This window comes from Molothrus aeneus, chromosome 5, assembly GCF_037042795.1.
Source record: "Molothrus aeneus isolate 106 chromosome 5, BPBGC_Maene_1.0, whole genome shotgun sequence".
NCBI classification, from domain to species: Eukaryota; Metazoa; Chordata; class Aves; order Passeriformes; family Icteridae; genus Molothrus; species Molothrus aeneus.
This window is the reverse complement of record NC_089650.1, coordinates 61,669,647-61,690,679: the sequence shown is the minus strand read 5'-3', so window position 1 is coordinate 61,690,679 and position 21,033 is coordinate 61,669,647. Positions and strand designations below refer to the sequence as shown.

Sequence of the window (21,033 nt, the reverse complement as noted above, 5' to 3'; positions counted from 1 at the left end):
GCCGGGGAAGGACGGGGGGGCGGGGGGGGGTCGCGCTGCCGGCGCTCCCATCCATTGTCAGGCGCTCCGGGAGCGCGGGCAGCGCGGTGTCCCCGGCGGAGCGCGGGGAGCGCGGGGCCGCCCCCGCCGCCGGGACCCGCCCGCCCTGCGCGGGGGAGCGGAGCGGAGCGGAGCGGAGCGGGGCCCGCCCCGGCCCGGCCCGGCCCGGCCCCGGCCCCTGCCCCCGGCCCGCGCCGCCGCCGCCGCCCGCAGCATGCCGCCCCCCCGCCGCACGCCGCTCGGGGGCTGCCTCCCTTTCCGGCCCGCGGCGTGTGCGTGAGAGGGGCTCCAAGTTGCCCCGGCGGCGGCGGCGGCGGAGAAGAGCGGGGGGCCGGGGCGGCAGCGGCGTCGGGGCGCGGCGGGCGCGGAGCGGAGCCCACCCCCATCACCTGTTACCTCCGCTCCCCAGGTTGCCTGAAGTTCCCCGGCGGCGCCCGGCAGGACGGGGAGCGCCACGGCTGCGGCTGGCGGGGACCCTACGGTGGCTGCTGCAGCATGGGCTGGCTCAGGGGGATTGCCTTGCTTTCCTTGGGAGTATTACTAGCAGGAAGAGTCAACTGCCAGCATGTGAAGAATAATGTGCCAAGGCTCAAATTATCGTATAAAGGTAAGTCTGTTGTTCTCTCTTATTCTCGGTTTTCCTCCGAACCTCTTTTCTCTTTGCCCCGTCGCTCCCTCCCTCCTCACCTTCCTCACTGCTCTTCCTTATCTTCCAAAGGGGAAACTGACATTAGAAGAAATTCCTGAAAACATTTTCTTAAAAAGCCTCTCCGTGCTGCGGTCGGTACCAGGCAGTTTAAACCCAGACAAAGAAGAGTTAGTTGCGATTGCAGACGAGGACTCCGGATCGTGCAGATCCCTGTTAGAGCATTTTTTCAGTCTTGTGCTATTTCACCGGACTTTACTCTTCAAAACGATGAGTCGCGTTTGGCCACCCAGCTCACCTCCCCCGTGCTGAGCGTGCAGTGCAGCCACAATTTCAGATCTGCTTTAAACATCATGGAATGGATAAAGATTTATATATTTTTTTTTTATATTTTAGGCATGAAGTGGTTAATTTTCAAGTCATGAATATTCAGTTTGTACAAATCTGACAATCAGATGCCTAACATAAGCAGTAGATGGTGGGTTTGCCAAGAAACTATAAACTGAAAGGAACAGATCAGTCCAGAAAAGGAGGAGAGGACTGCTAGGCACCAGAAAATGCTGCCTATGGATGTTTAATGCAGTGCGATTTATTTGAACCAGGGTTGTTTTTGGTGTAGTCTGATGTGTGTCATTAGAGATCACAGGGAAGGTGTAACTGAAGAAAGAGAGCTGTGAGATTACGTTTATGTTTGAAATTGTGTAATGCCACTCACACTGCAGTTGTCAGTAATTAACTTTTGTATAATAGTGCCAGTATTAAAGGAGAACAGTGAAGTAGACAGGCTCTTCTCTTTATCAGCATAGTTCCACTCTAAGTACATTTTCAGAACAATTCATGAAATCTGGAGAATGTACAACTGGGAAAGAAGTTTAAAATGTAAGAGCTGTGGAGTATTTTTTTTAAACGGAGAGCTGTACACCTAGGTACATACACATCTCTCTGAAGAGCTGCCTCCTCATAATTCTTAGATTATTGATGGCTGAGAGAAGGAGCTGCAGCTACGGTTCTGAAAGGAGAGAGGAAAAATGACACATTGCTTCTACAGAGGGAAAAGAGAACATGTGTGTGCATGCCTGGTCATAGATGTCAATCTCAGTTTACAGCATAGTGTCAGTACATCTCCTGCCAGTAGAAATACGTTTTCCTTCTTTTTTCATCTTTCTCGTGCTGCAAATGAGAGGGGGGAAGATCCTCTCTGATACAGGGCAGGCGTCATTTCACACTCCAGATGAAATAAAGAATTAAGCACCTGCAAAACTTGGATGCTTTGTGTGAAATAAATGCATGTGCCGGGTTTTCTTAAAGAACACATATGTGCATATTTGTGTGTATTTAAACTTGAAAATATATGAATGAAAAGAACAGTTTAAGGGGTTCAGAGTCTGTTAATGAGAAAAAAAATGTATTTAACACAAAATTGGCTTTTTTGAGTCATGGAGTCTAAAGAAAGCTTCTACAGTAACTACATGTCATGTCAGAAAACTCATTAAAAAACTCTTAATTGCTTCCAAACTTCTACAGTCATATTGAAACTCAGATGAGTACACAGAAGCATAAATGCTGTAAAAATATCCTGTAAAAGGGTTTAATGCCTAATTAATTATTGTTGGGGTTTTTTTTCACCTTTTAAAGTTTATCTATGGCTGAAGTCTGCTACCCCTGCTCATATTGGCTAAATGCACAGAAACTATTTTCAAAGAGTTGCCAAATGTGACCGACAGTGGTTTTCTTTTTTTCTTGTCTCTTTTTTCTCTTAGTTTTTTTTTTTCCACCCTGCTGGTGCCGTATCTGTGGACCCTTTAAAAAATATTTTGCTACTTTGCCGATTGGTTGTTTTCCAGTTCTGCTCTTGCTGGGATAAAGACTCTCATTTTCAATTTTTAAAATATCAGATATCAAATTTTGCTGTATGGTCAGTCCTATATGAGGAAGACAGGAAACTGAGTTGAACATCAAAACTCTTTCATACTTGGTGGGTCACTGTGCAACAAAAATGTGTTCAAATGGTGAGCAACCCTGTTTCCTATCTAGTGAAGACAGAAATGTGTACTTAATCCAAAGCAAATTGAAGTCTGAAGACTTACAGGAATTCACACTGTAGCCTTTGATTCACATATTTGACTTCAAATGTGTAACTCTAAAAATCAGATGGGACTGCTTGCATGCTTAATGTTAAGTACTGGTGTAAATGCTTGGCCAGGTCAATAGGAGAGTGCTGCTGCGTTGATCCCCAGGTATGGGGATATCACTATTAGTCAGGGAAGACTAAGCCTTGTCAGCTGGTGCTTCTCCAGAGAAATTTTGCTTCCAGCACAGTGCTCAGTGCACAGATCAGTGTTAACACCTTGCGTAGGAACATCCTTGAGCGCTGTGGGTATTGAAAATACGTCTTTTAGGCACTGACAGAATAGCTCACATGCTAATACTTATCTCTCTGGATATACTTCACCGCCATGTGACTAGGTGATACCAAGTGATTCATCTCTATTTAAACTGCTTGCAAGTAGAAGAAGAAGCTACTCAGTTACTTACCCATTCCTCATCTCCATGAAGAGATGTGGTTGGGTAAAATAAACTTACGATATTGAAAAAAAACCCCAAACATGCAGGGTGAAAAGAGCGACCCAGGTGACTCCACTTTTCTTTGACCGTCATTGTGCTTTCTTTTAAGATGTAAGCTTGTTGTTTGGCTAAACAAATACCTTGGAGCTAATTGTTGGTGCTTTATTTCAAAAGAAAATCAAGGATGTATTTTAACTTCTTGTTTGTCTCGACTAATTAGATGTCAAACATGGTTAAAAAGCTCAGGCATTTGCTTTAAAAGTTAGCAAAATGAGTCATGAAGGGTTAAATCCCTGCCAACCTTGATTTCCTATGGTCACTTGCTTTCAAAGGCCCGGTGTTAGCCCTGCCATTTCCCGGGTTGCTGGACAGAAGTTTTGGTGAACTCCTGTTCTTACTTCCTCTTAATGTCTTATAATCCAGTCTTGCAGAAGATTAGAAGCATCATACAGGGCATGGTTTGGATGGGAAATGGCAGAGAAAGTGTTTTAAGTGCATATGTTGAGGCCATATCTGTGATCTGAAAAGATTCTTTCTGTTTATTGTGAAACAAAGTGCTGGTTATTTGGTTTACATCACCTGGATTCTGCTGCCATATTAAAGAAAGGAAATTTGAGGAGAGCAGTAGGGAAATCCTTGTCCACTTGAAGTCTGTGGTGAAGCTCCTGTTCAGTGGCTTCTGGGTTTTGCCCTGTACTTTATAAAGTTTCCGAGCATTTTCATCTTTGTACATGGATTGGAAAGGTTTTGCTCAGATGATACTCATCTCCTTATTTCAGTCAAAAGGAATTGATATGATTAAAAGCCTGATCCAAAGTTCATTGAAGTCACTTAATGCTGGATCATAGCCTAAATGTGGTACAACCAGCCATAAAACTGAAAGCTCTGTTGAGCTCTTCAACCACTGAGATCCTCTACTTGTGTCCTTCAAAGACTTTGTATCCTTATTGTAGAGTAAAAAGAAATGTCATTGTTGATGTATGAAAAGAAAAAGAATCATCCCTTATAGAGTGTAGGGGGCTTTGTTCTTGCCTTTTTTTTTTTTTTGGTGTGTTTTTTCTAATACCATTGACTTCAATTCTGATGTTGGTTTTAAGTCTCTATATTGTGTCACCAGGTCACAGATTCTGTTCAGGAAACTCCTATTGAGCACAGAGTTCTCAGAAAGATGGTGATCAAGTTGAGTGTGCAAAGTTTAAAACAATAAATATAACCTTAACTCCAGATGGATTTCTTGTATCGTTTATTGTTTTGTATTTTCTTTTGCTGTCCTCTGCATGGGGAGGGAACAGCACATAACAGAGATGGAACCAGCTATAGTACCCTTTAAATATAAACAAATAAGCCCAATGAAAGTTTCCATTAACAATTCCTTGATTTCCAGATTTTTTTCATAAAGCAACCCTGATTTTTGCCTCCACGTGAGTAAATCTTGTCAACCCAACTTTCTCAAATCCATCTGTCACGTCTTACTTGTCTATTGAAAATTACTAAATGCCGTAAGTATGTTTTGCAAGAGTACATGTGTGGTTCTCCTTTGTTATTGTTGCTCAATTGGATACATATTACTTGAGAAAAAGTAAGTGGAAAAGCATTGCACACAGATTTAGCTCTATTACTCTCTGGCTTCAATTCAAGCCATATTAAAAGTAAGTGTCTTGTTTAAAGTTGCAGTGATAGTGACAACTACTCCATCCTTGATGTGCAGTTGATTTACAATTTTATAGCATGGATTTTTATCCAGATGAAATCCTGGCCCTAGTGAAAGCAATGGCAAAACTTCTGTCTGTTTCAATCTGTCCCACGTGGGGTGATGAGGGAGGAATGGCACCACACTGAATTACCTGTATGTAACTAATGTAAATATGATACCTGGCTTGTAGTTTGTTCACTACAACCAGTCTGGTTGTAGTTGATGACCTGCCAGTGGGTTTGATTGTGGTTTTTCCTTTCCTTCAAACTTTATAACTCACAATTCAATACCTCTGCAAATATTGGGAAAGCAGGACAAAGTGGGAGAAGGAAATAGGGAGAGAAATATTGGCAGGGGAGCCTGTTTCTCTTGAGCTGGGACCAGTATTGGAGTTTGTCTCAGATTTCAAGGTGTCTGCTTAAAAACCTTTGCTTAAGAACTATCTTTTAAGAGTACTGTCTGAGGGAAAAGCCTCTCTGACATGCCTGAAAGTGAGAGAACAGCCCTGATTTAGGAAGAAGTCTGTGAAGGAAAGTAAACCAGGGACATTTGCATCTCCACCTTCCATCATTTGTGACAAAATTTCTGCACAGCTCCAGTGCTCTCAGACCTCACAGTTCAGTCAGTGCAGGAGGCTGCAGGACAGTGAAGGTACCAGATACATCCATAGCCCCGTCAGCTTTTTTTATTTGCCCCAAAATAATGAGTCTTTCAGGGAAGATCTATTTCTTGGTCTTCCTATCAGCTGGTTGATTGGGGTCTTCCTAAGACCTGGGAGCTCTCAGGGAGGTGGCAGGACTACCCTGCCTGGCTCTGACAGCTCACAGGCTGACAAGAGAGAAAAGCTGATGAAGGAAGTGCCTAAGCTCAGATCTTGCCTATATAGGGAAATTTTCAGCTAGCTAATTAGGGCCTGAGACTGGCAGTGTAATTGGAACAAGGAGGGTGAAAACCTAGCCCAGCATTCTCATTTTGCATTTCCAACTTTCCCATTTAATTCTAGTGGAAAAAGTGGTTTCTGAATTACAGAGCCTCACTTTTCTGAGAAGCTGGAGTTCTCTATAATTATTTTTAGTGTATGGTTTGCAAATGACTGAATTATTCATGGAAGGTGCTGTATTGACAGCCATGGAAACTCTACTCCTTTGCTGCAGACAAGGTGTGCAGCACTCACTTGTATTGTTTGTAACAGCATCTTTAAAACTGACCTAGTGGGGAATTTAAATATCCATAGTTAACACTGAGCTCGGTGAATCTTCTGATATGTGAAATCTGCCTTAAAATTTACTTCTGTGCTTGAAGCTTTTGATCAGGACTGAGGTACTTACCTATTTGCTTGGGGTTTATTCAGGTGTATACTTATCCCATAACATTTAGCAAAACAGTATTTAAAATGAGAAACCCACTCATAGCAGGTTGTTACAATGTAAATGGGTTATTTTTTATAATCTCTCCTGCAGGCGACTCCGTATGCACAGAAAGAATTTCCATGGAGTTCCCACCTGAAAAGAAGCCATGAAATTATTTGTATTTTTAACTCATGCTTTTTTCTTGGAAGTGTTTTTTAGTTTTAATTTAATGCATTACTATACTGTGATCCTTTTAATATGGTTTTGGTTTTCTTAATCACTGATTGTGCATATGGCCTGTAATGCCCACAGCTGCTGCTGGAGAATCTTCTTTATTTACTTCCTCTGGCCCACAGACTTTTCCCTCATGTGCATACCTGGAACGCTACAATGGAAGTGCCTGCAATACAAAGTAGTTCCAGTATTTTCAACATTTTCTCCATCAGCTGGAGCCTGAGTTGACCCCAGTTAATCTGAAGCAAAATCACATCTTCACCTGAGGCAGTGCCTAAGTGACTGAGAAGAAAACAAATCCTTCTAAGCGGTGTCAGTGGTTGTGACATTTTCCAGTTGTTTGACAACTAAAAAGAGTAAAATTATTTTCAGGCTCCCACACACTAACTTTTAAGCAAATGTGTGGGGTGGACCCTGGGAGTTCCATGTCAAACTTTTAATGGAGGTACTGTAACCTGTTATGGTGCTCTTGTTAACTAAGGTTACATGTAAAAATTGTTGCTGCTGTTGTGCTGGTGGGCAATTCAGCAAATTCCTTCCCTTGCAGGATTAAAGCTCCCTTCAGAAATGTCTGCAAGTTCACGGTCCTCCCACATACAGCCTTCCATAGGTTAGCTGCTCTCTTCCAGTAACAGCTGTGAATAGTGAGAATAACTGTGGGGATAGTGCTTTTACTTGACTTTTCCTATTTTTTCCAAGTGGGATAGCATCTGAATATACAAGAGAGAAAAGGATGGCCCCAGCTGTTGAGAGCATCAGAAATCTTAAGAGTCTTGTAACCTTTCTCTTGCGCCACAGGAGGTTCTCTGTGGTGTCTTTTTCTTTCTTTGTGACTGACACAGTCAGCCACTTCAGGCTCTTTTCACTCTCAGGGGAAGGAGAGATACCTCCAGAGAGCTAATCTTGGGTTAGGCAGTCTGAATGAGACTTTAAGGGTGCTCATCACTTCTCATTGACAGTAACAGGAATTAAGCTTCTTGTTCATTTATTTAGTTTCTTTCTCTCTGGGAATGTATCAAAAGAAGGTACTGATTAACTGCTATGGAAGAACTTAAGCTGTATTCTGATCCAAATTTTCCCAATTTAAGAAACTGTTTTTGCCTAAATGAGTATTTAAAGCAGTGTAAAAATTGAGCTGATTAAATATACATAAGAACTCAGTATCTGTGATCTTGAGGTCACCTGTGGCTCTGTCTAAATTTGCACCAAACTTGCGGTGTAGAAAGAACTAACAGTACTGCTACATTTTTCACACTCTTAAAACAATTACCTAATTTACTTCTCCTGTTTCCCATGTCTCACCTCCTTAATAAGCTCATCCCAAATCCAGTGACACATGCTGGAAGTGACTGTCTGGGGCTACAGAGCTTTACTAATTTAATGGCTTAATCATTTAGAGCTTTCAATAAGCTGTCCCCTGGCTAGCTCCATTACCGTCTGAATGTTTCTGCACTTTAAAGAGAAAAACATATTCAAGATTCAATTTCATAGAGCGCGGTTTGCAAATAAAAATCCTTGTGTATATGTGCTATTCAAAGGACAGGTGTCTTGACCCCGTGTCTACATTTTTTCAGCTGAACTATTTCAATAGTGAGAGTGGGATGAAACCTAATTTATTGATTTCTAAAAATTCTGAATAGATTTAAAGTTTGGGGGATTTTTTTCTCCCTTTGGGGATTACAGATCCCCCTTGAACTGGACATATCTACAGCAATCTGTGAAATGTGTGAGCACTACACTACTTTGTGTCACATCTAGTTTTCATCCTTTGCTGTTTGATAGCCAAACACAGTAAAGTCAGAAGTTTTTGCCATTCTTCTAATGTTTTAAAGTTGTTTGACATTTATTGGGCTGCCTGCTTATCTCTCCAGCTGGATGTTGCAGAAACTTTAGAAGCGAACAGTCAAATAAAATTCTCATCTCTTATAAATATTTTCATGCAAAGTTGGATCTTACAGGGAGCAATCTGAGGAATGAAGTAGTTATTTGCTTTCATCTAACTTGTGGAAGGAGGAAAAAGAAAGCTCTCCTTTACTCCTTACTCTAATGAAGCAAAACTCGTGTTGGTTCTGATGGCCCCTCTTGGCTCCTTTTGAAATTCCAGCCTTGTATGAGAAAAGGACACAAAAAAGCTCTGTGAGATAATTTAAAGGATTTAGAGCTGCCTTTCAAGGGGGATGGGTTGGTGGCCTTTTCTAGAGGAATCACATGATAAATGCAGCTTACAAGCATCCAAAAGAGGTGCAGAGAGTGCAGGGCACAGCTTTCATCTCCAGCTGATGCTGGAATAGCAATAACTCCTCTTTGGTAGACACAGATCCAACGTGTGGCCAAGGCATAGAATGAGGTCCCTTAAGATGAAGTGATGATTTTAGGGTGTTAATATTACTTTGAATTTTTTCATGGATTTCCTAGTGCAACTTCATTACTTTTGCATGAATGTGTAGTCTGAAATAGTTCTGACTCCTAAAGAAGCATTTTTTCTCAAAGTACAACAAAGGTCATATCAATAATGATTAGTGTTGCTCTGTAGTATCTGTGGGCCAACTTTGTCTCTCCTCCACCACAGGAGGTCCTTTCCCAGATCTCCATCCTGCTAGGCCCATGTGATAAATCCAGTTCCTGTTGAGGGATAGGAGGGACAGCAGAAATGATGTCCATATTCACTTCTACTACAGCAGATGAATGACTCTATCAAAACTTCTTGCTCTGATGGCCTTGTAGACAACAACATAAATGTTGAGGTACCTGCAAATTGCAGACTTAGGGAATATCTTCATTCTGAATTGCTGCTTTTCCAAGAAGTGTCAAGAGTCCACCCAACAAGATCAAGTGTTTATTCAGTCGTACAGGAAGGTGTGGTTTCTTTTTCAAAGAGCTCTAGTTGTCACTTCTCTGCAAGGTCACAAACATCAGCAAAGCAGTACTCCAGGATGTTGGCTTTTGGGTTATCAGTTTGGTAAAATTCAGTCTGTATTTTTGTTCCAAATGTGTATTCCTAGTTGTTTGTTCTCTAGCCATAAAAACTTAGCTGCAACAAGTTGGCAAGTGAGATTTCTTCACAAGTGAAAAGATTCAGGAATTTGTTAAAATTGAAGGAAATTTTTAATAGCTCATTATAAAGTATTAACAACAATATTATATGTTGATAATTTTGCTTTTCTCTGCAGCTTGTAGTATTGAGACCAAAAATTACATACATTTCTAATTCTAATTGTTCAGATTTTTTTCCTCATCTGTAATGGGAAACTACTGGATATTTTACGTCCTTTTCTTGCATCCTTTTACAAATTTGTGTGTTTCATCATTCTTTAAACCTGAATTGTGAGTCACTTCTTTACTGGACAATAGTCATAAATCAGGAAAGTTTTTATTTCATCTCACCTACATCACCTACAAATGGAGGTTAGACATTAACAGAAACCCAGCACCTCAGCTGATGATACACAGAAACTCTGTACTGTAAAGAGAATCAAAGAAAGTACCATAAATGTGAAATCCTATTAATTCCTTAGCTATTCTCTGTCAGCTTCTTCACCTGTAAAGTGGTATTAAGTGATTTCCTGAGGAATTGCTGGAGGTCAGAGATTTGCCATGCTTATTCAGAGCTGTATCCTGCTCTCAGAATAATCCCATTAATGTGTGTATTCAAAGTTGAGTCAGAACTTATTTTTGATCAACACAGAAAGGCCTTACAGGTACTTTAAAGTGATTATAATAGTAATATTCACAGCTGTGTGTACCTATGACATGAAACACATCCCTATTATCCAGGAAGCATATCTAACTTGGATATTCCTGACAATTTTAGACAGGAGCTCTTCAAAATGTTTTTTGGAGTACCCACCTCTATTTCAAGCTAAACACACTGTGAAGGTGATTACAGAAGGCTCTGGAGAAGAGTCTTTGTGTTCAGTCTTTGCAGTGTTGTCTACCAATTGTGTGTGTGTGCTCGTGAGATTCTGGCCAATTTCTCTGAGTTTAAGCTAGGGTTTGTTTTTTTTTTTTTTATCATAGCTGATAGTCATATTTTAAAATTAAGAGGGAATAAAAAGTATTTTGGTGTTTTTTGTTTGTTTGTTTATTTTTTCTTGTGATTATCAGATGAAACTGAGGGGCAATTTCTCCCTTTCTACTCAGTCTGAACATACCTTACCAAGCCACTGGTGCTAAACATTCTCTGGCTCCTTCAAGTGTATGTGTTCCCTTCCCAAGATATTCTGGACAAAACCTTTCTCTTTCTTTGGGCACACATCCTTTTTTATGACTTTCCATACCCCAAATATTCCCCAGCCTTCTCCAGGATGAGGGCACCCTTTCCTAGACACTTGGGGAAGTATTCAGTAATCAGTTGAGTCAGTTATAATTGCCTATCATTTGTGACTCACTCACTGGAAAACTGTTGCTTGACAGCCCTAGTTCAGACCTAATAATGAGGATAAAGTGCTATAATAAATTTATAAGTAGAATTTTGCATCTCAGAAAGATTCACATCCTCATTCCTTAAATAAATAAGAAAGCACCTGTTCCCTTTGTCAGCCTGGCCTATGAAAATAAAATTTGTGTTTCTTATATTCCACATACCTTAAATGCAGCATTTAAATCTTATCTTCAGTGAATTATCTCAAGGAATGTTTTTCTTTGCTTTTATACTTCCTCATGCCACTTACATGATGTAATTGTTGTTTTGAATAGCATTCTTTTTCTGTAATAAGCTAACCATTTTCATGCCATTAATTAAGAAACACAGGGAAAATACAAGTTTTCGTGTGATTTTGATGTTCTTTTGAACTTCAGACACAAGTTGGTAGTTTAACGTGTTTAACCATGGTGTCTTACTTGACCACATGCTACATGGTTTTCTTACAGTTTTGCAGGTGCTAGAAGAGCCAAGTTCAATTCTTGAGGCTGGTAAACAGACCAGCTGAGAGCAATGAAAAGGTCCTGTTTACTGGTATCAAAATACTTTTTCATATATTTTCAGAGAGACAAATGTCAAGTACCATGTGTATTGTTAGAAGCAGTTATGAACTATTCTGGTGTAAACCAAATGTAATATCATAACTGTGACTGCAGTGCTGCATATTTAGACCCCTGATGCTGCTAATTGACATTTTACCAAAGGGAATGAGGACATGTCTGAGCAATGCATCTTGTAGCTTTTTAATACAATTTCCATAGCTGAGACCATAAACAGCCCCTTAAGGTTGTTTCTCATAACTACCACTCTCTTAATTTTTTTTTTCTGCCAGTATGTAGGAATATGATAAATACTGAATTTTATTTCACTGTAGGTTCACCCCCATTACTATGCATAGAAACTATTTTACCTTATGCCAGACATATGGAAGTGATCAATGTATGTAAATTGTATGAGGAGAGGTGAAATACAGCTTTCTAGACAAGGAAATGTGTACTTGTTTCTGGTTATAAGATACCGAGAGCTCACCAGGAAAGACTTTAAGTCTTAAGACAAGTTTTCCTTTAAAAGTAAAAATTGGCAAGAGTGAAGAATAGTGATGATTTTTGATAATCACCATGAAAGCACAGTTTTGTCCTGAGCTGAACTGCCCAGTCAGATCTCAGGGTTTAAGAGGCAATTGCTTGCATGTGCAGGGCCAGGCCATGGACCTCCTCCTGAAATGCAGAGGTGAATTGTTCTGGGACCCACTGTGCTCAGTAGTACAAGTCAAGTTTCTTCAAACACAGGGTTTAACTGGCAGGGCCAGTTTAAATGTCTGCTTTTCATTTTCCTCCTCTGATGTCATGGTGCCCACAGTGCAATGACTTGAGCCTATTCTAAAAATCACGTTTTGAGGGGCTGAGTTATTTTTTGGAGGAAAAACCAAGAGCTTACTTCAGTTATGCTTTTCAAATATGTTTTAAACTTACTGTCCCCCAGATGGTGACTAAGAAATCAAGACTTATTTTATGACTAATAGGCATTCACTGTGCTCCCCAAATTTTCCATTCCAATAAAGTTGGATTTTTTTTTTCATATTCAGTATTGCAGAATAAGAAACTAATCTAGAGTCTGGCAGGCCTTTATTCTAAGGCATTGTCATGGCTTTCATTCTGAGTTGAAAAATGGACAGATCATTGGGTTTCATAAATGTGTGGAGGAGCTGTCAAAGTTCCCATTTGCATGTGAATGGTCAGCTGAGGTAGGAAGGGGGATATGTAAATAATTCTCTAGCTAGCTCCTGGCAAAGATCATTGCATTTCAAAGTACTGTGAAAAGCAGTGCCATAAAACTGTAACCTATTCACTGGTATGGAAACTCCCACACCTTAAATTGATCTACTCTAATAATGACCACTTGGGGAAAAATGAATCTTAAGAAGCAATATCAGGTCTCCAAGTACTATACATTTTCTGCCTCTTTTAATATTTCATAAAAGATAAGCTAAAAAAGCCACTCTTCCTTCTCCCCCAATGAAGGGGGGGAAAAAGCACAAGATCTAAGCAGTAAGCAGATGTAGACCTTCATTGAATATCTGGCAGATAAGTGTGATAGGAGTGAAAGAAATGTAAAGGATTTGAGTATTATTCTGTATTATGTCAGTATCTGACCCAGGTGCCACCCAAAAAAATCATTACTTTAATCTTCCTTACAAACTGCCCAGCATTTCACCGTTCTGCTCTGCTGCCATACTTCAGTACATGCTCAGCTAGATAAAGCTGAATGTTGTAGTTTAAAACCAAATGTGTCCTTCAAAATACACAGTTCTTTGTGTCTCCAAAAAGGTGAAAAAGTAAAAGCAAACAGTGGAAAAATGAGGAACACAGAATAAAACAAAATCTTAATCGGCTCGGAGTCAGACAGTTTTCTACATATTTTATTGTGCCTCATTTCTGTTTAGATAGAATTGGAATGTGTATATATGGAGAGACAATGATTTACTAAGCCCTTTATGCCTGTAACAGCCTCAAAACCTGTGATTAAGCAGGTACAAGGACTAAAAATGTTTCCAAAGTAAAGTTCACCTCCAAAATTGATAGGGGTTATGTACCTACCCCTTGATAATGCGATAGCTTCTGACTGTTGCTGTAGTTTGCCAGTATAATTTCCCTGATACTGTTTTGTAGTCTCCATCTGCTTACCTTAAAATACCATGATGTATTTAATTCAACCTCCATATTTCAGAAAATAATTAATGTCACCTCTGTAATCACTTACAGCACACTCCTTCTTTCTCACAAAGCTTCTGTGAACTTACTTGGTCTGGTTACACTGTTCCAAAAACCTTAAAAAGTTAAATGCGATTTAATTCACTAGATTTACAAAAGGCTGTTATTCAAAGGCTCTGGGATTTGTTCTATTACATAATATTCCTGTAATGAAATGTGATTTGTCTTGATATTTGCCAGGAGATTAAAAACAACAACAAAAAAGGACTGATCTAACAAATTCCTACTCACATGAGTAGTCCTTTTGATTTCAATGTACCTGGCACTTGCAGAGTGAAGTGCCTTTTTGAGAGGCTATGCAAGTTATTCTTCACTTGGAAAATAATCAACCAATCAACCCAAGAAATTGTTGGGATCACTTGAAATTTTTGAGCTCTGCCCATTTAATGGGGAGAAATGATGCAAAAACTGTTCAAAATGTAGTTCTACTCAAATGAAAGTTTTCATTCAGTAATAATCCCTCTTAATCTGTTTGATCCCATGTTTCTGCTGTGCTCCACTAGAGGAGCATTCCTTGCCTTGCTGTGGTTGATTGTATCCTCATGTCTAGTGGGACAAAACATCAGTTAAAGTCACTATGAAAGACCCTTAGTCTGGTAGATATTTGAGTAGGAATGTGATCTGATTTTTTGAATGGCCAGCCAATTTTAAACTGAGTTTTTGAGGAAAGGAATGTCATCTCTTATCCAAGCCCTGTCCCATTTTCCCTGTTAATGGGTCTTTCCATGAAACCCTCTGCAGAAGCCCATCTGTGTGACTGTATGTGGAGCACACATTGGGCAGTTCTGCTGATTCAAGCACAGTAACTTTTGATAAAGTAATACCACAATATTGGAATATGCCATAATGCAGCAGTTCTGTTTCAATTACCATTCCAAATCCATCAAAAAAGTGCACAGCATTGTGAAAACTTTTATCCTTTACTGGAGTATTACTTATTTATTGTAGTGCTCCAGGCACTTTGAGTGAAAGTTAGTCTGATTGCTTCTCACATGAGCTTGTTGGAGAGAGCCCAGGAGATCTCCCCACAGCAGGAGACTCCAGAGCTGCTTTCCTGCTACTCCAAAGAGCTGCTAAGGCTAGCAACTGAGCAAGGAATCCCTGCTCCTTTTCAAACATCAGTCTGACAAAGTGGGACGGCGAGCACGGGGCCATGTGCTCCCTCACTCCAGACATCTTGTCAATGGGCTCTCAGTGCTCTTTGCAAAACAGCAAGAGGAATCTCAGATTGCAGCCACTCAGATGTAGCCACTTGTGCAGACACTTCTATTACCCTAAAATTTATTGTGGTCTGTGTCACATGTTAAAAAAACGCAGAAAGTCTCAAATGCATTAGAGGGTGGTGAGGCAATAAAATTTTTCACTTTTTATGATAACTATACATTTAAAGAAGGAAGCAAAAATAAGGTTTTCTATTAAAAATAGGAGCAGAAACCGTTTGTGGCATAGAATCCAGTAGGAAACACATTTACAAAACTTCTGGTTATGGTGCAGTTGACTGTGAAGTTCTTCAGTAGGCTGTAAGGGGCACCAATTTAATTAATGAGAGCTGTTACTTAAATTATGTTAGCAATCAGTGAACAACCCACAGAGTAGCTCATGAGTAAGTCTGTGATGTCTTGGAACAGAGGCATCCTAATGCTTCTGTAATGCTGGCCATGGAGATGTTGGAAGGCAGAAATTGCATTATTTATTACCACACGTGCAAGAGATTCATACATAAGAAAGGCCACGTGCTCTAAGGGAACTCCTGATCCTGTTCAAGTGATAACTGAAGGACATGTGACCACCAGACATCTGTACAAAACTGTCAGCCCAGTGGGGTGATGGAGTACATCACCAGGGTACATGGAGTGTAAATGCAACATGAGAAACTCCTTCCTTCTCCTGTTCTGTCCTACTGAGACCAGAAGCTCTCTCCCACTTCACTGCTCTTGCAAAGGGATTTTTTGGATCTGGCAAGGCTCAGCTTATCCCTCTGTGATGCCAAGCAGAGGGAAGAAACATACCAAATTCTGAACTGTGGAAATATCCTTAGGTGCATGCATGCATGCATTTACCTACATAATGTATACAAATATGAAGCTATTTACACACCCCTACTTGGCCCAGATCCACAGACAGTGCAAAATTACACCACACCTGGCTGCAAGTTATTTTTAGCTCCTCCTCAATGTAAATGTCTAGTTCATAATTAAGTTTCAAAATAATGAATGATGTGTTTTGTGTTTCAGTGGGTATAAACGTTTGCATTGCATAGTGAATGATTTAAACATGAAAGGTCTTGCATTCCTAAATCTGTTACAGAATGTGGGTGGGAGGTGGATCTTTGCTCATACCAGGAAACAAAGACTGAATGAATATTTGTCATGATGTTTCATCAAGGCAGTGTTAATGTTAGCTGGAGATACCTTGTGGCAAGACTGACAGCTTGCTTATTGTAAATTTTTCTGAAAACCAGGACATTTTAGTGTTTGTAAGGGGTATTAGCAGTGTTGATACTGTAGCCACCCAGCCATGAACCTTGTGCAGTAGTCAGTTAATTAAGCCACAAATTAAGGAGATCAAATGCTATTAAACCACCTCCCTAAAAAATCCCCCAAAAATCAAACCAAAGAGCAAACAAAAAAAAAGTCCAAACCCAAAAAACAGCAGCAAAAAACCTAAACCTGACTAAAATCCCCCCACCTGAAAACCCAGCACAATTTTCTCTAGCTTTGACATAAGGGCTGAAAGGAATTATGTATTGTCTTGTCCTCGTGTTCTTTCCTTAATCATTTGTGGCTGGTCTTCAGTATTAGGGTGGCTTCCTCATGAGGCTGCCTTTTGGTCTGGCTGGATTGCCCTGTTCTGATGTTCCCATCTCCAAGATCAGTGTGGACATTTTGCCATAAATTCATGTACTCAGTCCTTTACCTAGAGACAAGGTGATCCCCATGTACACACCTGCTAAAGAGAAATTGCAAGACTGAAGAAAGAAAGAAAGAAAAGAAAAATCAAGAAAAAAAAAGGAAAGAAGGGAAGAAGGAATAATAATAAGAAATAAAGTGTTGTTTTCTTTGTTTTCTTCAGCAGTGTCCTTATGTCTTAAACTGGAATTGTAATGGACTGCTATGCAGTACAAAACAAAACCCACAACAACAACAACGAAAACCCCAAGGAGAGCTATTTCTAATAAAAACATTACTCATACTAGGATCATAGCCCTGACCTTACATTTATTGGCATAAATGTGAACTTAGAAAGCTGTGTGGATGTTTGCCATATGCAAATCCATCCATCCATAAATCAGCATACAGACTGGAGACTGCACAGCTGAAGTGACTGTAATGGTAAATGAAACCTTTCACCACCAGGTCAAATGCAGTTCAGCATATGTGGTAAATGGAAAAGCACTGTCATGCAGGAGTTGATCTGTGGCATGTGTAAAACGAGTGACTGACCAGTTCACACTGTTTACCACCACAACTGGCTCCCCACCTCGGAGCTGGCACATAAGTTGGAGCTGCAATGGCAAAGCAGTGAAGCAACCTGGCAGAGAATTTGCCTTATGGGACTGTCTGGTAGTGTATTACAAGGATTAGGCAGGCGTTTTTCATCAAAATGAATTGTCAATGAAAAAGGAAGTTTCCGTTTAATCCAAATTTTCCACCAGTTCTATCCAAATGAAAACATTACTTTGGACTGTGGTGCTGATCTAAGGCACATAATATTATATTCATCTGACATTAACCTCTGTGTGTTCAGGGTAGCAGCAGGGTTTGCAAAAGGTTTGTGTGGTTTTTCTCTTTCTTGCCCATTCTTTTCTGAACAGGACAGTTAACTCACATTAAAATCTTTGAGAGGCTCAGAGATCAGCGTAAGGATTATATGATAGCAGGATAGCAAAAGCCATATAGCTCTGTCTCAAATCCTGGGCAAGAGGTCCAAACCAGGGATGAGGCAGGTTTATCATTTGTATAAGGTGGAGTTCACTGTCAGAGGGTGCCGTGTGAGACGGGACACACCCAGAAGCATTTCCAGGCTTCTCGATTCTGGGATATGACTTGGCCACGGCTGAACTGTGGAGTGTATTTTTCCTCCTTACAGTCTAAGGAAGTTGGACACCCTGACCAGAAAAAACATAGATAAAATGATAAAAAACAAGGGTCACACATTCCTGGATTTATTTTTTTTTTCCTAAGTTGTCGCTCTGAGAAGTTCAATATTTTGACTGTTTGACTTAATTTGGAAACAGATGTTGGAATATTGTAATTTCCCTTGAGACAAAAAAAAAATTCCTTACTTTTCTCAGCTTTCCTTATTTCTGCTATGAAACCATGTTGTCACAGAGAAACAGTGTTTCCTAAAGCTCCTATGTGAGTTGTGAAGCTCCAAACCAGCTTGACACATTCAGCTACGTGTTAATGTCAAAACATAGTTCTCAACATTTATTGCTGCTAAAACAGCATTAAAAATGTATGTCTGATTCTTTGATTTAATTCAATACGTTATTTTAAAAATGAGTATTGTTATTGGTTATAGTTTGCTTAACAGAACATTTGTTCTACTTTTAAAGAATAAATCTTTTAAGACATTGATAAGTTGAGATATGTGTTTGCCTTCATGTTTCAAGGATGTTAATAATGCTGGGAAGATTGGTCTTGTGGCTAATGTGTGAATGGATAGATGTTCTTCAGTTCCAGGATCTTACTCAAACATTTTAAGTAATGTCAGACAATATCCTTGTGCCTCAGTCTCTAATCTGTACAGGCTTTTTGTACATTGTTTTATTTTCAGTGACATTGTATGTGTTTGAAAGCAAGGACTATGCTTTTGCACAAGGAAATTCTATCTGGACTTTCAGAACGAGTAGTACAGCTGATAAATAGCAGAATATTTAGTTCAAGGCTCAAACAAACATCTGAGCACTAAGAAAATGACTCTTACTCTTGCTTTCTGGTATAAAGAAATTTAAAAAACAATTTTTTAAAAAAAATTGAAAATTCCTTAGCAGTATAATCAGATTATTTCCACAAGTCCAAGAAATTTAGTTTCTTTAGCAACTTTAGTTACGTTTCTTGCCTGATACCTTTCTGACTGCATTGTTTTTGCCACTGAGAAGTGAATGTCTTTAGGAACCTATTCCTTTTAGGGGGAGGGAAAAAATGTGGTTTTAGTTAAAAAGGTTACTTTTTCCTCCTATCTTAAAGATTCTTTAAGTGATAATGCCACTACATATAAAATGCAAAAGCTGAAAATTTTCCTCCTCAAAATTTTTCCCTTATATGTTATGCAATTCTCTGGATATAAAGGCTGAAGGCTGGAAAATTATTCAAGTTTGTTACACACATACATTCATTCCAATATGAACAATATGCCTGTCTTATATTTCTAGTGAGGAGAAGCAGTTCCCATTTCATTTTGATTGGTGCTGAAACTCTTTCTTTGTGCATTTTCTTTCTTCTTCCTTTTTTCTTTTTTTTTTAATTTTAGTCTGTGGGTTCAGGTGTAGTTTGTCATATCAGTTGACTGGAACACTATAGATTATCAGGGGACTTCCAGGTGTCACACAAGAAGAATGACTGTTTTCCAGAACAAGCTGTGCAGTCCTCTAGGCTCTGCCATAGATGAATATGAGTGTTACTAGGCATAGAAAACAGTTCTGAAAAGGTAATCCCATGTTGAATTTGAATGTTAAGGAAACCATCTACTCGTTCTGAGGGGCTTAACCTTTCTTCAGGAGGTAAGTCTGGAACAATGGTCCTTATTTACAAAAGGTTTCCTTTATTTCCCATAAGGAATACAAAACCAGAATTTCTCCTGTGCTAGAGTTGCTCCTTCCTTGCTGTAAGTATGCATTGCCATTGTTGATTCATTCAAATACAGATTATTACAGTAATAATTAGTGACAAGTTATGTGTTATTTTGAAATAACACACATTATGGTTCACATCATGTCTTCAGAGACCCGAGAAATATGTTGTTTCACATTGACAAATGCTGGAAAGTGTTTGCTCTTATGAATAAAATATTCTCCATGCATTTTGACTTTCAGGTGTGCTTTGTGCAGGAGCATTAGGATGTGGCCTCATCACAGGCATCCTAAACCTCTGTCACCTCCTGCCTGGATTATTGCTCTCCCTTCTGTGACACTTGTTGCAAGCTTTTGGAGAAGCATCAGTGGACTTTGATCAGTCCTTTAAACTGGTTGTGCCTCTGCCTTGGTCCGTTTGAGGCTCTGGATGCGGTTCAAGTCCTTGGTATTGTTCTTTGGAGGTGCAATCTGAACCATATTGAATTCAGTAAGATTTTTCCTACTGATTTTGGTGCCTTGCAAACCAGGCCACAGTCTTTAATTATAGCTGATGTTCCAACATGCCTTCTCTTTCTGACCTCAACCCCAAGAGCTTGCCTTACCTGCAGGGACAGCCCAAGGTGTGACACTATTTGCTTGCCTGGGCTTTCTGACAGACTCTTTTAGGTGATACATCAACAGCTATGCAAGCTGGAAAGTGCTTTAACATACAGGAGTGATGCAAGTGCCAATTTTTGCACATTCGCTTGCCAGCTAAATGCAACCCTTGCTTTGGTCCCCTGAAACTGAGCTATTATGTGTGTGTGACAGCTGAAATTAAGAATGGTAACATAAAGCAGAGTAGGACCTGGTGTTACACAAGCTACCTCAGGCCTGGAGTGAAATGTGTTGTGTCACTGGGTCTTTCATTAGACTGTTCAGGATGCTGCAGGTCTGCTGGGGCAGATCAACGTTCAGTCCAAGCGTGGCCAGTGGAGCCTTTTCCATTGGACTGCTGCTGAATTTGTTCTCACACAAGAAATATCCAGGACTGTATTTTGTAGCAAAATGCAGAAAAAAATGTGAATCAAATCATCAGCACATCTTTTCCAGTTCCAGTGCAATTTACCTCCTACATAATGTTTCGAATATAGAAAGTATTTCAAGAGGAAAATCTCACATGGATTAATGTTTGTTGGTTGCCAAGGCAATAGTTTGGAGACCTCTCTAGCACAAAACAGATAATATTATAAGCAGAAGTAGATTAGTATGAGGAGAAAATTTATTGACGTTAGGGAAGACAATAAGTGTATGTCTGTGATACCTTTTAGAGATCATATTAATTTTGCTTTGGGCAGTTTCCCCCTCATTGACATACTTCTGTGCTATTACTTGAATGTCAGGAGAAATTAAATCTCCCCATGAAGGCTGGATGCCACTGTACAATGGAAAACAATGTTTCTGTGTGGAAAACCTGACAGTCCATTTAACAAGTCAGCCCTAAGGTAGGCTGGGAGCTGAGAGGCTGTCGAAATAGTGG

The 21,033-nt window shown here is 39.9% G+C and overlaps 1 protein-coding gene across 1 annotated transcript in view; it reads left to right on the top strand.

The window, feature by feature from the left end:
* Positions 1 to 516: 516 nt before the first annotated feature.
* SEMA3A (semaphorin 3A) overlaps positions 517 to 21,033 on the top strand; it is a 164,535-nt gene continuing 144,018 nt past the window's right edge. Inside the window, exon 1 of the mRNA XM_066550951.1 lies at positions 517 to 646. Within this exon, the coding sequence (XP_066407048.1) occupies positions 535 to 646 (112 nt within the window). The 5' untranslated portion in view covers positions 517 to 534. The remainder of the gene's footprint in view (positions 647 to 21,033) is intronic.